Source organism: Numenius arquata, chromosome Z (assembly GCF_964106895.1).
Source record: "Numenius arquata chromosome Z, bNumArq3.hap1.1, whole genome shotgun sequence".
Taxonomy (NCBI): domain Eukaryota; kingdom Metazoa; phylum Chordata; class Aves; order Charadriiformes; family Scolopacidae; genus Numenius; species Numenius arquata.
The window spans coordinates 47264798-47283017 of record NC_133616.1 but is presented as its reverse complement, the minus strand read 5'-3'; the positions used below and the strand labels follow the sequence as shown (position 1 = coordinate 47283017).

The window sequence follows — 18220 nt, the reverse complement described above, 5'->3', positions numbered from 1 at the left end:
CCACACCGCTTCTCTGGGCAACCTACTCCACTGTTTGGCTGTCCTCCTTGAGGATTTCTTTTTACTTTGATCAAGCCTGAAACTCTGTTGTTTCAACTTATTGTCTTTGATACTCACAGCTTACCCCAATGCAAAGAGCCTGGCTCCGACTTCTTGATTTCTCTTTAGGTTTTTGGGGCTGCTGTCAGATCCCGCACAAAGCTGTCCCCTCCTCCAGGCTGAACTTTCCCTGGTCTCTCAGCCTGATGGGCAGGAAAAGTGTTCCAGACCCGAACATCCTGGTGGCCTCCCCCATACTCACTCTTGTTTATCAATGGTTTTCCTATACTGGAGGGCCTAAACTTGGAAGTAGTACGTAGATGTTGCCTTACAAATGTTAAGCTAGAGGGGGCTAATCACCTCCATCAATTGACTGACCATGCTTATACAGCCTATAATGCAGCAGGCCTCTGTTGTGGCTAGGGACAATGAAACCAATGACATGACAGCAATGAAACAGAAGTATTTACAGCTTGCGTAGTACTAATTAGTGGGGAAAATTTCAATTTCACTACTCACTAAGTTCCCAACTACTATTAATTACATAACCTGACCCCTGTTATCACAAATCTTAAAACGTGGAAGACATCTAGCTTCTCTGGGCAAATCATTAATTGTATTATAATATATAATAAATTATATAAATATTAATTATCATATAATATGTTATATATTCTATATCATATATTTTCTTTCATGTATCACATATAATATATTAACAATATGATACCATTATCATACTATGTTATTCTATGTATTTTAAAATATAATGCTATATAATATAGGATATATCATATATAATATATGTGTGTATATATATATGTATATATGTATATATATACACACATATATATACATATAATATATATGATATTGTGTATTGTATTACATGATATTAATATCTTACATGATATTAATATCTTTTCTCATATACAACATAATTATATATATTACAATAAATATTCTACTCTATTCTATTATTTTCATTATTATAATGGAAATGATTGAGTGTATGACTTATAAGAATTTTTTGCAATGGCCTTTTTGTATCAGCAGAAATTTTTATAATGAAAATTTTCTTTAAAGTTCAATTTTCCAGAAAATGTAAAAGGCCATGAGTTGTAGTAGTTTCTGAGTTCTACATGTTAAATTTCACACTAGACAAAAATGATAAAGCAAGTTTAAGCTCTCTTGTAGGATCAGCAATAACATATTGGTAGCTTTTTGAAGCTGCAAGAAGGAAGTAGGCCGTTATTAAGATTTTTTTTTTCTAATCTGAGGTTGCAGACACCCATGAGGGTCTAATTAAATTCACTTTTAATTACATTTATTTTCTTCTGCACCTTTGGATAGGTGGAGAACACAAAAAAGATCTAGTAGCAAATAGCCGTTTCTCAGAAGTGCTGTCAAACAAGGAAAAATAGATATTTTTGAATTCACAGTTGTGATTTGTACTCTCCAGAGAGATTATTGCTTGTTTCTGCTTCTGTCACTCTCTAAAACTAAATTATACAATTCTACTTCATAGGGGATGTCCTTTTATTAAAGATGTTTTTACTTCCTTCTGACGAACATAAGTTCTTAAAAATAACTCACTGATATACCATATAAAAATTTGGGAAAAGGTTTACTTGTATTTGTGATACACTGTCGCGACGGAGGGAAGACAGGGCCACTCAATATGAGTGATCAGCAAGCTTCGTTTATTGATTCACACAGTGGCCTTTTATGGTCTAACATAATTAGCTCATACATATTGCAAAAGTTAAGCTCATGATTGGTTAGTTCTTAGAAAGATCAACTCCACCCTTGGTTCCTTCTTTACAGTTACTTTCATCCTCTTTTCCCATGCCTGAGCAGCTGCAACCTCTCTGTTATCTTACAACAATTATAGTCAAGGACGAGGTGTCTTTACCAGCCCAGTAGTTACGGGGGCTGAATCCGATGTTTCTCAAGCTTTTGCTCGGCCAGCTGGATCATGTCTACGTGACCCTTCTCAGCTAGCCATTCTCCCACAATTCCCCCGTTTTTATTTTGAATGACATAGGCTTGGTTAAACATCCGTAACACAAGGGTTTTCATACAAGACAACACACAACTCACACAAAGCAATGCTATTAGTACAATGATTAAGACTAGCAATCCCGTCTGTAAAAGGTTTCTCAGCCATCCGGACAGACCCAACCAGTCTCCAAGAGCACCCAGGCCAAAGAATCCTGAATCTTGTTGTATCTTTTGAGTATGTGTCATTAGGTATTGAATTTCTTTATGGATAGATCTTGAGTGATCCTCCAGATCCATACAACACATTCCATCGAAATCCTCACAGCCATGTCCGTGGGCTAGCAAAAGGAAATCTATCGTGGCTCTATTCTGTAATACCGCATGTTGTACTGTGGATAAATCATCTGCAAGTTCGGACAGGACTCTGCTTGTTGCGTTGGCTTGCTTTGCCACCCAACATGCTATACTATTCAAATTTCTATGTGCTCGTGCTGCGGCACTACCTGGCGTAAAAAGGGATGCGAAGATAACTTCCCATTTATTCCAGAGGCTAATTTGGTCGGAACAATCGCTAGTCAGGCTGTGGGAAGTGTCTCTTGTAAATCGATATCGGTGAGTGCTGTTAGGGTGCATTAGTGGCGCAGCTAGACTAAGTTGGCCTATAGTACATGGTCCTCCCTGAGGGTTTGAAGGGATTCCTGACCATGCTCGGTTGCCGCAGATTAAAAAGAATCCTTTTGGAAGGTGCCTGGGCAGTACAGTGCCAGGAGCTGGAGAACTCTCACTACGGGCCATTCTTTGACACCAGGTTTTCCTCCAACTAGTATGGTTTTCTATTGGAGAGAGGATTGTAGGGGCCGTCTCCCTGACCATGCGTCCCTCCTTTTGCTCCCTGGTCCAACTCTCAGTGCCAATATATATGCAATAACTGGCGTTGAGGGAGTCCGCTAGATCAATCTCCTGTGGTTCGGGACCTACAGGGAGCTTATCATCCCAAATGTCATACTTTTCAAACATTTCCGCAATGTCATTCCACATGAATTGGATTTTGCTTGTCACCTTATACTGTTGTCTTAATACTGAGAGGGATTCATAAAATACCTTAAAGGTGACACTGGTCAAGGGCACCCCTATAAGGCACGTAGTAAATGGGGAGCGGGGTGTTGCTAGGCTTGCACAAAAGCTGGTCGTGTTGAGTGACCGAGCTAAAGTTATCCACACATTTTCTCGTGGGTCAAACATCTCGCTATATGGGATGGCTCTTATGCTTACAATTAAGGCAACTACTATAAAGCTTTCTATACCTAAATTAACCATTTTCTCTGTTTCAACTTCTAAGCAAATAGCATGCACATAATACCTAGGGGTTACAGACCCCACAGACTGTACAATTAATTTCTGTCTTTGCGACCTCGTGGTTCACACTCAGGCGCAGCGGTCTCAGTCCGTTGGTTTACGGTGATTAGTCGGGTCACCTTCAGCGGCAACTTCAGGGTGGTCGATGGCAGGCCTTACCCAACGGCTGGGAACCCAGATGGTACCTTGTCCCCTATGGTCCATCATAGAAGGGGTGATTTGTGAGCAAGGGTCAATCCTCCTACTCCTGCAACCGTGGCATTGCTCGCATAGGTCGGCCATTGAGCCGGCCACTTATGCGTGCTGATTATGGAAATGTCAGCGCCAGTGTCTAGAAGAGCAACAAGTGATATAGTTAGGTTGGCGTATTGCACAGCAACCGGGCGTTGTGGCCTTTGGCGCAAGCCGACAGTTAGTAGGGCCATTTGTCCTGTAGATCCAAAGGCTCCTTGCCCTCGTGGCTGCTCTTGCAGCGGTGGAAGGGCTCCCGCAAGATGTGGTAGGGGAATTAATTGCGCCACCTTGGTGCCTTTAGCGATGAAGAGCGGTGGAAATAACGTGTGGGCCATGATCTGGATCTCACCGTGGTAATCTTTATCAATCAGTTCCACCAACACATTAAGTCCCAGCATGGTGGCTGATGAACGGCCTATAAGTAGTGCTCCGACAGCTTGTCCATTGATACAGATTGGTCCTTGAGTGCTAGTAGCAATCCGGACAGGCTTTGAGTCCAACAGGGTACAATCTACTGCTGTTGCCAGGTCCAAGCCGAGGCTTCTGCTTGTGGCTGGTCTGAGCTGAAGGGATTGAGTGCTGCCGGAAATGCAGCCGCTTTTTGTGTCGGCGCGGGGCGGCTTTTCCCGCTGAATCGTCCGTTTCCCGGTTTAGAAGCGCGACATGCAGTCTCATTGTGGTTGTCCGACCGGCAGTTTCTGCACCATACTGAGCCGGCGTCGCAGTTCCGTCTGATGTGTCCAGCAGCGCCGCAATGGTAGCATCGTGGGCGAGGTGATCCAGTAGCATTTAATCGATGAACGGAGGCTTGCAAAGGAGCAAGGGCTGCAAGAACTTGACTCTGCGTAGCCTGCGCGTGTTCCTTTAAACTATTCCCTAGTTCCTTTACTGCCTCAACTAACATTGCCTGTGGCCCTACCGGTACCTGAGCCATCCTTTCTAGTCCTTCCTCGATAGTCCATGTCCCTGGCAATGTAGCCAAGATGTTGCGTGTGGCCGGATTACTATTTTGTATAGCACACTGCTTTAGTATAGTGCCTCTGAGATAATCGGGCACCCCGGCCGCCTGTATGGCGTTTGCTACTCGATCGATAAACAGGCCAAATGGTTCCTCTCTTTCTTGCTTAATACCCATATATGAAGGGATTCCTTTTTTTTTTTTTTTTTTTTGAGTGAACGGCTTTTGCTTTTTTTTTTTTTTTTTTTTTTTTTCTTTTCAGCTCGGTGTTGCAATGGGGCGTTAGCGACTGCCCGCCACGGCTTTATCAACTTTTTGGCTGATTTATTATCGCATATAACTTCGTCAAACAATTTATCCTCATATTTACGCCATTCCTCGTGTTCAAAAACCGTATCTGGATTATCAAAGCAACCTCTCGCTACTCCATATGCTGATAACCCAGGCAACTCCCTTTTACAATCTATACCCTGAACGCTCTGCTTTTCTAAAAAGCATTTGAGCAAATCGTACGCCGCTTGTCTATTCATACCTTCGTTATCTATACCCTAAATGCTCCGCTTTTCTAAAAAGCATTTGAGCAAATCATACGCCACTTGTCTATTCATACCTTCGTCAGCGCGCTGTTGCAGCCTTCCAGACTTCGGCGGCGCGTAGCCGGCTGGACACTCTCTATAGGTGCTCCAGGGCACGGGGACCTTTTCCTTTAATCCCTTTCGCTCCAGGGCGCGGGGACCTTTTCCTTTAATCCCTTTCGCCTCCTGCGCTGCTTACAGGACCAGCACTGAGACTCCGTTGACCGTGGCTCGCAGGTTCAGCCCTCTGTAGGGTCCCTGTTCGGGCGCCATTTGTCGCGACGGAGGGAAGACAGGGCCACTCAATATGAGTGATCAGCAAGCTTCGTTTATTGATTCACACAGTGGCCTTTTATGTTCTAACATAATTAGCTCATACATATTGCAAAAGTTAAGCTCATGATTGGTTAGTTCTTAGAAAGATCAACTCCACCCTTGGTTCCTTCTTTACAGTTACTTTCATCCTCTTTTCCCATGCCTGAGCAGCTGCAACCTCTCTGTTATCTTACAACAATTATAGTCAAGGACGAGGTGTCTTTACCAGCCCAGTAGTTACGGGGGCTGAATCCGATGTTTCTCAAGCTTTTGCTCGGCCAGCTGGATCATGTCTACGTGACCCTTCTCAGCTAGCCATTCTCCCACAATACGCATAATACTTTGTTAAATGATTCAAAACCAAAGGATCATAAATTCTCCTTGCATCAATAATCTATTCCTTGTCAGACATCTACTTAGAGATAAAAAAAATTGTTTATGCCCACAGCAAAATAAAGTAAGTAAATAAAATAAACAATTCATGGAATTGTATTGTCATAAACCATGCACTTCCTTGACTAAATTTCCAAGTTGAAGTTACTTCTTTAGGCACTTCTAAGAAGTCATGCATCATAACTCAAATGCAGCACTCTTATTTTCACTCTTCTATTTAACATTGCATTACAGTACCTGGTTTCATATTAGGTTTAATGGATTGACTCTCTTCAATGAAGTGCGGTACTTATCGAAAACCAAACCATATAACAAACCTATAACAAAAACAGAATGAGTAACTTAATATGCCATTACAGTTGTTTTCATATAGAGAGTTTCATTCAGATATTAATGATATTTTTTAGCATTTGTGATAGGGTTAGATATCTTTATTTCTAAGATGCCAAAATACAATGAAAGCAGTCATGATATTCTAGAGGAATATGGCCATCAAGAGAAATTAGGCCATAGGATCTGGTGACAGCTCTATAGGTATGAGTAGCATTCCCCCATTTCTGTCACCTTTAAAATATTAGTGATTAACTTCTATATTCCCTATTCTGCTGTACAATACCATATGTTTAATAAATTGCATGCCAGCACTGCTGGTATCAGATTGCAAAATATATCTAAATATAGTGAAAGTTTAGATTAAAATTAACCTATGTCAACTGACTAGGGTGACAGGAAGGATTTTGAAACATATGAGAACTGAAGAAACCTTTGGCCATTAATAGATAGAAATACTATGTTTCTCATAAAAAAGAAAGACACATCTCCATTATTTTTGTAATTATTCAGGACAAATCCATATTTTGATTAAATTTCAATAGAGAGTCAGTTAGTATGGGTAGGCTTTTATAAAACCACACCATTCAAAGTGTTTTTTTGTGGCTTTCCTTGCAAGAACTGACTGGAAATAGTCTTTTTACTATGAAGTTCCAATAAGTATTAGAACATTCAAATATACCCAGAATACTGAAAGAAAAGTAGTGTGCCAAAATGTGTCAACATCCGATGTATTCTTGGCCCAAAAATAAAATTTAATATAGAACGTAATTGGATAAAACATAATATAAGGATAGTGCAATGCAATGTGAAGATAATACATCATTCATCATGAGTTTATATATAGTAAATTTGGCTAAACTTTTGAGGGACTTTAGTGCTGTTAAAAGCAATACTAGTGAGATGAGATGCTTGGAGTCCACTAAGACATTTGACAGAGTGTCATGTACTTGTTTGAATTAAAAAAAAAAAAAAAAGGAAATGTACAAATTCAACTACAAAATGATAGTACAAGCAGGTAAACGTGAGCAGATAATCCATTCAACATGAGTTCCCAGTTTGATATTTAGACAAAAAAAACCCTAATGTGAACATTGGATATAATACTTTTAGACACTATACTAACTGATCATAAGTGATATCTTCATTAAAGCAGCACAGTAAATTTCTAAGTTTGGCCAAAAAAACCTGTTTCTCCTATCTGCAGTAGCCTGAGAAATCAGGGCATGTCTTTGACTGTTAATAACAGAAGTACCCGTATACTGACTGTTCACTTATTATTACTTAGTTTTACAATATTAATTTATTCTTGTCCTAACCTTAGCCTAATCAACATTCCGCTTTACTGCTTCTTGCATAATCAAGAAGTTTAATACAAGCCAATGGTTACAGTTTTACATTATATTAAAAGGGTGTAAGGTTAAAGGATTGCATTAGAGAAGTTAAGAGATGCATTTTTTAGTTAAGGCCTCTTAATCTCTTTGCTTAACTTGGGCAAAATCTGAGGTGATACGCTCAATTTAAATGCAATTTCAGAATGTTAGAACTTTCAAATAATGTTCTTGAAAACAGGAGAGAAAATCAGAGAAAGATCCAGTGGTCAGGATTTGAAGCTAGCACAATGGGCTGAGTGTGTGTGCATACATATATACATATATAAATTGACAGAGCACTTGTGAGTTTTCTATAAATAGTCAATTTCTAATTTAACTGTTTACATATTTTTCCTAGAATAAATGCTCTTTTTCAAACAAGAAATTATTCAGGGAATATATACAGTCTGTGGCATATCAGAGGTTGAACTACATGATCACAGTTTTCCCTTCATGCTTTTTAATCTGTGACTCCTATAATAAGCTTCAATGTAGCAGAGCTGCAAGCAGTGATACAAATGGGGCAGCTGAACTCCACGAATTCTCAGAGGCAAACAGTTGCCAGCTGGTCAGACTTCATAATGTTAAGAGGATAGCTGTAGAAGAAGCAATTTGCACACTTCTCAGTAATTTTGGCCTCCTCTCTGCTGTGCTGGATGAAGGGCAAATATGGAAAAAAATAGATGTAACTAAACCATGTAATAGGTAGTGGTGATTTTCCTCCTTGGTTTTGCACAGAAATAAAGGAAAGCATCTCCAAACACACACACCCCCCAAAACAAAACAAAACAAAACAATGCCAAATCCAAACAAAACAAACAAACAAATAAATCCATTAGGATACAAATAATACATGATCACATAATTTAAAGATCAGTTTAAGAAGCCAGATAGGGAGGAGCAGACCAAAGACAACAGGCAAAATCCTGATCAACTGTTGTTTAACTAAGGTCAGATAAGCTAGTAGTGTGGATGAGACAGGCTAATAGGATCTACAATTTACAATGAGCACGCTTTCTACAGTATTGACCTCCATTACTACTACTGTGCACTTATAAACTGATCACAGTGGCATTCCAGGTGAAATTCAAAGATGCTGTCAAAGTACCAGAGACCAGAATCCGTTTTTTACAGAGAAGAGCAGTCTCTTCTGGAAGCTCTCCTAGTACCTTTTAAGTGTTTCACAAAATCCCTCTAAGAGGGACAATTTGGAAAAGATGGAAGGCACATTAACTGTCATCTTCACAAAGACTAGAGTTGCTTTGAGAACACAGCTAGCACCTCCAGATTAACAGTAGTGTGCCTTATCTATGTCAATCCTTAGGAGATGGGCAGTATTTTATGTGTCATGTCAATGAAAGATTTGGTTTGTTTGGGGGGAGAGGGAAGACTAGTCAAAAAAATATGTACAGAAAATATCATTTGGCAATGTAAGATCTTCATTTTCTCTAACTCAGCACTTACCATTCCTGCTAATGTTTCACACTGAAAAAATGTATGATATGACACTGAGAGATATCAAGAAAAATTGATACAAATAATAAACAGATTTCAGTTTTGATTACAACTTGAGCTCCATGATTTGCAATTGCACAATTGTCTCCATAGTCACTTTATCTTTGCAACATTAAAATAGGTTATTTATCTGAATTTCACTGAATTTCACTGAATTTTTTTAGAGTTGGAAGGGACCATATAGATCATCTAGTCCAACTCCCCTGCTGAAGCAGGATTGCTTAGAGAATGCTACTCAGGACTGCATCCAGGCGGGTCTTGAAAATCTCCAAAGAAGGGGACTCCACAACCTCCCTGGGCAGCCTGTTCCAGGGTTCTGTCACCCTCACCGTGAAGAAATTCTTCCTCATATTCGAGTGGAACCTCCTATGTTCCAACTTGTGCCCGTTGCCCCTTGTCCTGTCACTGGGAACCACTGAAAAGAGTCTGGCTCCCTCCTCCTTCAAGCCACCCTTGAGGTACTTATAGGCGTTAATAAGGTCTCCCCTCAGCCTTCTCTTCTCCAGACTAAAGAGTCCCAGCTCTCTTAGCCTTTCCTCATAAGGGAGATGCTCCAATCCCTTAATCATCTTTGTTGCCCTTCGCTGGACTCTTTCCAGTAGTTCCCTATCCCTCTTGAATTGGGGAGCCCAGAACTGGATGCAATACTCCAGTTGTGGCCTCACCAGTGCAGAGTAGAGGGGGAGAATGACTTCCCTCGACCTGCTAGCCACACTCTTCCCTATGCAGCCCAGGATTCCATTGGCCTTCCTGGCCACAAGAGCACATTGCTTGCTCATTGTCATTTTGCTGTCTACCAGGACTCCCAGATCTTTCTCTTCGGAGCTTGGCTCCAGCAGGTCCACGCCTAACCTGTATTGGTGCCTGACATTCTTCTTGCCCAGGTGTAGCACCTTACACTTTTCCCTGTTGAACCTCATGAGGTTCTTCCTTGCCCAGCTCTCCAGCCTGTCCAGGTCTCTCTGGATGGCAGCACGGCCCTCCAGGGTGTCAGCCACCCCACCCAACTTGGTATCATTAGCAAACTTGCTGAGGATACACTCTGTCCCCTCGTCCAGGTCACTGATGGATATGTTGAACAGGACTGGACCAAGTATTGACCCCTGGGGGACACCACTGGTTACAGGCCTCCAGCTTGAACCTGTTCCATTAACCATTACCCTTTGGGTCCTGTCACATAGCCAGTTCTCAATCCACCTCACTGTCCCCTCATCCAGCCCACACTTCCTTAGTTTTCCAATGAGGATGTTATGGGAGACAGTGTGAAAAGCCTTGCTGAAGTCAAGGTAGATGATATCTGCTGTCCTCCCCTTATCCAGCCAACCAGTTATGGCATCATAGAAAGCTATCAGATTGATCTACTTTATTCTTATTTGTTCCTTCATCACTTTACAATTTCAAGTTGGTAAGACTAGTTAGTATATACCAAAATCTGAAGTAATTTTTGCAATACAATATGTTGCTGTTCTATTTATAACAAACAGGATCTTTTTTTTTTTTTTACACATTGGAAGACTGCAGTCTTACTACACAGAAAAAATGCTAACTATTATTGATTTCCTAACTACATGGTGTTTGGCAGTTCCAGAAAACTAAATAGGAGACTGTGAGCCAGATACTGTAAAATCCGCCCTCCCCCAAGGACTCCATTTTGATTTACAAAGATAATTCAAATGCTTCATTGAAGCTAATTGTATCATTATTCTACTGGACTATTACTGCCACTATTGTCTCTTTTTACTAGCAATGTTTTACCAATTTTGCATAAATTACTAGTATTAAACTTCCTATTGTGTTTGATATACTGGTAACAGCCAGCCCATTGTTTTTTAAATAGCTCTTATATACTTAAGTCATAACTGCGGTGAAGTTTGCTCTGTGGGAGCCATGATCTGAAACAGTTGAGGAACACAGTCTGAAAAGTGATCCCAATATGTAAGGCCTTCGACTGATTGCACTTTGTACAGGATGATAATTTCAAGGACCCCATCAGGCAGTGCAGGAGAACTGGGTGCAAAGCTACGCTTTCCCTTCCCAGATTGAGCCAGCCATTTCACAGCTCTACCCTACCATGTGAGAGTTGTCCTGATGGCTGCTCTAACTTGTGAAGGCTGGCAGTACTCCCAAGTGCTGAGTGGCACAGCAAGAAATTATTAGCATATGTATCAATATCCTGCCATGCTGCTTTTCTGTGTGTGGGATCTGAACGCTGATTAAAACTCTGCAAAAAAGTCAGGAGGAATAAGTGAAAGGACTTCGGTTTTACTTCACTGGGCTGTGGGCCAGGCCTTTGTGTTCACTGTACCATAGAGTTAGATTTTGCAGATCAGAAAGAAATTTGTAAATCTTTTTTTTTTTCTTCCCCCCTCTTTCTCTGCCCCAAAAAACCAAAAGAGTGCCTGGACCAAAAAACAAAAATCGTAGTTTTGCGTAGTATTTAGAACCAGATCACAGCATTATCAGGAGAATGTGTAATGGCCTTGTTCAACTAGATAGGAAGGTATTGAATGTCTCATTTGATTTAGAAAGCAATATAGCTTAACGAAGACATACAGGTAGATCTGTAAGAATACAGCAATAATATCAAGGTACTTCTAGTTGAACACCATTAATGCAGATAATGTTCTTATTAGAAGAGGGTGTTGTTAGAGATTTTACATAAGCCTTTTAATAAACAAGAACAAAATCTAAAAAATTTTATTAAATGCTATCTTAAAGAAAAATCATACCGGCAAAATATCTATATTGTATCTTGTAACCTTTTTTTTGAGCAAAACTGACTTACATTGGATTTATCATGTAAGTAAGAATGCACATGAATTTCTGAACTGCAGTCAACCAAAGGAGAAGACACTTTCATAAATTTTTAATTTTTTTTTAATTCCTTCCACAGTAATTACTAGGAGCTGTATCCTGCCTTCTTTGTGATATCTGGTGAAACATTACACTACAAAAATAACAAGACTTTTCTTCCTTTTTGTGTGAGAAATATACATAAGAACTGTGAATTATACTTTATACTAGCTAATGTAGGTATAGCACTTCATTCAAAGATGCTGTTTGTTTACTTCATAAAAGTATACATGAGGGCCTAACTGGACTTTCTAGCTGAGATGCCAGGTGTTTTATTTCCCTTTAATTGGTTTTCGGTTGTCTAAACTGAGAACCTTAATTACTGTTGCTGAATCATTTTTCTATGTCTCCAAGATCCCCACTATTCATTTTATAGACTAAGCAGAAGGCTTTTGTGGAAGTTAGACTCCCTGAACACTGCAACCCATTCCCAGACCTGGGCACTTCCCTTTGTTTAATTGGTTATAAAACTTATACTAGCAATATTAGATAACACTGTATCTATCACTTAATTTTTAATTTTAAAAACTAGGAACGTTTTGGAATTCAGCATCCTTCAACACAGAGACATCCTACCTGCATTTCCCAACCTTCCATGGAGAGCTCAGCGCAGATGTCTCATTTTTCTTTAAAACTACTGCTTCCTCAGGAGTGTTTTTAGAAAATCTGGGAATTCAAGACTTCATAAGGATAGAGTTATACTGTAAGTAACAGGACTGATCATTATTATTGTTATTTTAGCTCTCGGTTGGACTAAATTAGAATTAATTTACAGAGTTAGTTTTTTTAAACTGTTCTCTAGCTTTATTACTGTTACTACTGCTATTGGAGCTTTATCATTCCCCTCAAAATCCCACCACTGAGACCATACAAATACCCATTCAAAGAAAATTTTTGCCCCAGAGTGTTCCTAATGTAAGAGCACAGCAACTAGCCCCTGACTGCTCAGACTGTTCCTCATTCCCTTACTTGCTCCATCCCCGCCACCAAATCCTCTCCTTCCAAATTTTAAGGCCAGGCATTACATGTGGCTGCTGGGAGATTCACTCAGTCATAACATACCACTCAGACCTTCTGTGGCACAGTATCCTTGTTTATTCATACTTTCTCAAAATTATTTTATTTATTTATTTTTTATTTGTATATACCCAGATCTTGAGAATTTTACGCATAAATAAATATTTGTTGCACAAAATAAAATGAAATGTCTCACTAAATTCAGTAAGAAGACTAATGTAGAAAGAAAGCTTTGTCTCAGTTGACTCAATGTTTTAGTCATATTGTTCATTATTAAAAGGAAGAATATTTAAAAGGATGAAGCACCGCTTCAAAAAAATTTTAAATTAATTTCAAATGGCTCATTAATTAAAAACCCTTATATTTGATACATACCTCTGAGAGTTCTTTAGGACTCTTTTCCCCTTGACATTAGACAGTTCCTCATTATTTTACAAATCATTGTTTAATCACACTCAAGTACTTTCCAGTGAAGAGTACAAATAACTACATATATAAAAAAATATATATTATATAATGTAAAATATTACTATAGAAACATTAATACATCTTTTTTTAAAAGTAAAATATTTTTCTTGCTTGTTTGGGTTTTTCTTGCTAATATTGATGTCTTAGGTTATTGAAACAAACAGAAAAACACCTACTGTGTTCTTCTGCAGACAGTTTAATTATAGAATATTGTGTAATGCTTAATCAATTTGTTTTGCATTATCTCAAACTGTAGTGCTGTATTTGAAAGATAAGCCATTTTCAACAGTTTTTTTGCCATTTTTATCAAGAGTATGAACTGCTGTCTGTGAAAGTTCTGTGAACAGGTGAAAACACAGTAGCATGATAGCCTCCGTATCGTGCTATACAGAAAATATACCGGGTCAGCACTTCAGTGGAGAATCTCTTAAGCAATGATGATATTCTTGTGTAAGAAATTATTTCTATTTTCAAAATATACAGTTAAATAATGAAAACATTAAAGGAACGCTTCTGAGAACTAAATTTATTCAGACAGTTGGCATAAGACCGTAACTCTTTCTTCAGAATAATATTATGCAGACAAATTCATGTCCCCTTCATTCATAACCATCCAAACTACTGTATACTTTTGGTTTTTGGTATGACTTGTTACTAGTGAGAGATGAGAGAAGCAGTAAGTGATGAATGTAAGCAATATACGTTTCCATCACAAGGACCTTTCTCTCTCAAAAAAAAAAGTATTAATCACCTCGAACATTTCATATTGCATAGGATCATTTAGATTTCACCATCATATACTCCTTTATAACAGATATGAATGAAAATCACCAACCTACACTTGACATTCTATTAATAGTTCCACATAAATATTTTTTTTGATTTGTGTAATAATGACAATAATGAAAATGTCAGGTGTCAGTGTTTAAGGTGAGGAGGTGTTAGAAATAATCTAAAACTCATTATGTCATTAACATTTGGCATTCCCTACTTGTGAACACAATGGTTTTGCTTAGAATTTTATTGATTGTTCTCAAGCTTTATATCTAATTCTTTTATTTATAACATAATGTACTTTAGACCTTTAAGTCTAACTTTGCCAAAGCAAAAGTGCCAGATAAAGAATTTTAATGGGAAATGTGAAGTTTAGTGCTGTTTGTTTAGTTATATGAATTTATAAACACTACAGTGCATCTGTATATAGTATTCTAGAAAGCTATTGCAAAAATGAAGGTGTGTATCCTAACTGTATTTTAAAACACAAAGGAAGTGAACAGTCTGGAAGAAGATACTTGATCCTTTTTTTTTTTTTTAACAGATTTATAAAAAATTCAAGTGTTTGAATTTTTTTTTGAGTTCCTGTAATCTTCAGCAGAAGTAGTGATTGAAAGCAACAAGGCTGATTAAACTCTGAATTGTACACTCGGTTAAATAGTTACATGACTGCAGGTTACAGCCTCTAGCTGAAAGTCTGAGTAACGATGTTATACTGAGTGCTCACTGAAGTATTATTTCATATTTAAAAACAATAAGTTAAACATAAATTTAAGGTAGGATTGGAAACACTACGGTGTATTGATTTGGAGGGTCTTCTGTGGTTGCTTTGGAAATAGTTCTGAAGAACCCAGTATGCAGTTGCTGTTGGCCTTTGTCTGCCCAAATTCACAATCTGTTGTCCAGGATGAGTGGAAATCTATTGTTCCCTTTATGGAAAGTGCTTGGATTTTGTATCCTTTGGCATATTACTTGGTAATCACATTCTGCTTCTGCATGTGATGCTCAGCCTTGATACTCTGAATGGTTCTTGATGAATGTGCTTTCTGTTAGTCCTTTTAGCCATGGCTAGCCATTGACCGCACCCCATGATTGCCATCAACTGCATCTTCTACTCCACTTTGCCAATCTATAGCTGCGCTCTGCCTATGTTTGAATGCATTAGGGCCACAAGAGGCCCTGTAAAGTTTGGAAAATTTTGAGTAACACCAAGGTAGCTAGGGCCTGCAAACTATTTTTACACCGGAAAAGAACTCCTGGATATACCCTCCCCTGCTGCCCAAGAAATAACCAAAGTGCTCTTTCCCTTGGTCCTTTGTCACAAGAGGAGAAATTTCAGAACTCAGTCAGCATTTCTCCATGTCCTGTGGCATACCTTCCACAGGTGGTTTGATGACTGCACTTATAAATGCCAATTTTCTTCCAAATTTGCAGTGTAGATGGTTTTAGCAGAGTTATCTAAAATATTATGGAATGTAAACTAATTATATTTTTCAATTTTTCTGACATATTGTGGTCAGTCTTCAAACACTCCAACAGATGACCATACAGTCATCCTTGCCATCTGGGCCTTCATCTCTTGAACTTCTACGATTTGTTCCCTTTTTCAAGATTATATTACCTTTTTAGTGGTACTAACATAACTCATTATTTCAGTGGTTATTTCAAAATCTTTATTATGCGCTTTCTTGCCTTTAAAATCTAAACAGTAACATTATTTATAAGATCTTTCATTCTGATAGACTATTTAAGAGGCACATTCAGTGAGTTCAAAGCAGAATTTGTGTTTTCAGGCTTCACCCCAACAGTATCCAGAGGATTACAAAGACCTCCCTCCAGAAGGTAACATTCAGCAGAAATTCTCTCTACCCAATCACATGGAGTTTCTGTTGCCTTTGTTTTCCCACTGTGTGGTTGTTTTCCTTTCTTTCACCCCTCAGCAAGGGGAGACTGAATTCTCAACTTTGTCCCAATGAAATAAATTTATCCTAAAATTCATTTTACTGAGGAACTATTTTTAAACATCAATTGTTTCTTATTATTGAATAAAACACTGTTGATTTTTAAGCAGAAGAGATCATTTATTACAAAAGGCATTCTGTTTAAAAATTGACTGTACATTATGCCATATTTTGTTTGGGAAGTCAAATGCTTTGTTGATTTGTCATTTTATTTTTCTGTCTCAAGTTCAGCTGTTACAGAAAAATGCGACAATCACATTCAGGGTTTAAGAGATTGCGAGCATGTGGCATTACTCAGTCTAAAGGTTGGCCAAAGTGGATCTAAACGTTAAAAAGTCTAATGGATCTTTAAAAAGGGAAAAGAAAATAAAAATACATCATTGAAATACTATTATTATTTTTAATTCACTAAATTCGTCTTTGAAAATGTTGTTTGAAGTGATTTATTTCCCTTGGCTACAAATTGTTTTCCTTTTCTCTCAGAGTCCAATGACATAATTGAGAACTTTTCTCTTGGATTCATGGAATCTTCTCAGACCTCTAGTCTTTTAATCAAATCCCTAATAATTCAAAATGGTGATAATCCCTGGTTTAAGGATTTCTTATTTTCATACATAATTGTCCTTGAATATATGAAAGGAACAGTTTCAGAGAGAATATTAATAATTTTCAGATCTTTAATTTCTGTCATATTTCTCTTCTTATTATTTTGACCTGCAAACTTTCAGTTATGATTTTCTAACCAAACTATGAAACCATGTAATGCGAAAGTTGTTTAGACAATGACTAAATTTAATTCACTGTATACATACTCTTAAAAAGTACAACAAAAATTTGCCCTCTGCTATTTGTAGAGATTCTGTGAATAAATAACAAAAGCAAATAGACAGTAGAAGACGTTGATTGGATTATAGTGGTGATAATTTAAGTATAGTTAACAATGTTAATCAGCTAGCATGTAAGAAAGACGTGCTTTTTATCTAAACTGAAAAATAACAAAGTTAGTGCGTTTCACTCTTTCTTCACTACTATGCTCTCTAGGGGTCCACAAACAGATTTCCATGCTGTAGTGAAATCATTGTTCTCACTGACAGTGAGTGTGAAGAATGAACTTTGGGGATAGGTGTCCTGAAGTAAACTATTTCCCTAATACAACCAGTCTCATCCCATGAAGTAGTAGGCTAGATGTTAAAGTCACTTGTTCTGCCACATAATAATTTTGTGACCCAATTGAGTATGAAATAATGTAAATGTCCTTTATTACTGTCCTCTTTCTAGCTCCATCTGAAGTGATTTTTTCATTTGATGTTGGAAATGGACCTAGCGAAGTTACAGTGCAATCACTCACTTCCTTAAATGACAACCAGTGGCATTATGTGAAGGCCGAACGAAACATCAAAGAGGCATCTTTACAAGTAGATCATCTCCCTCAAAGTTCTCATGGTGCTCCACCTGATGGGCATATTCGTTTGCAGCTCAACAGCCAGCTTTTTGTAGGTGGGCACTCATTTAACAGAATCTTTCTTAGTTATCATCATGAAAATATGAAAAGGAAAAAAGAAAATAAAGAAAAAAACATGGCAACTGGCTCATTTGAAAGCAGTTTGTATGATCAGATAAGAGCCTTTGTGAAAAATCCATGGAGATGTAACTCTATTTTGAGTTTACAAATTCAGTGCCTTAACCTATAGTTACTGCTGGACAGGATTTCAACCACAGTTTTCTTCTTTTGAGGTTTGTTTGAAGAACAACTAAAGGATTTCCATTTGCACTATTTTTTGAGAGGATGTCATCTGCTGAAGGAAGATGTGTTACTTCTGTAATTTCAAGGAAATTTTGTTGTCTCTTTTCATTGACAACTTATCAGGTTGCTCAGAAAAGTTGTGAATGCCTCATCATTGGAAGTGTTTAAGGTCAGGTTTGACAGGGCTTCAAGCAACCTGATCTAATGTAAGATGTCCCTCCCCACAGCAAAGGGGTTGGGCTAGATGATCTTTAAAGGTCCCTTCTAATCCAAAACATTCCATGAGTCTATGAATCTGTGATCTACTCCTC

The 18220-nt window shown here is 38.2% G+C and overlaps 1 protein-coding gene across 1 annotated transcript in view; it reads left to right on the top strand.

The window, feature by feature from the left end:
- The window catches only part of CNTNAP4 (contactin associated protein family member 4), a 231613-nt gene that overhangs the window by 197852 nt on the left and 15541 nt on the right, over positions 1-18220 (top strand). Inside the window, exons 16-17 of the mRNA XM_074166807.1 lie at positions 12478-12648; positions 17444-17662. Coding sequence (XP_074022908.1) covers positions 12478-12648; positions 17444-17662 — 390 coding nt within the window. The remainder of the gene's footprint in view (positions 1-12477; positions 12649-17443; positions 17663-18220) is intronic.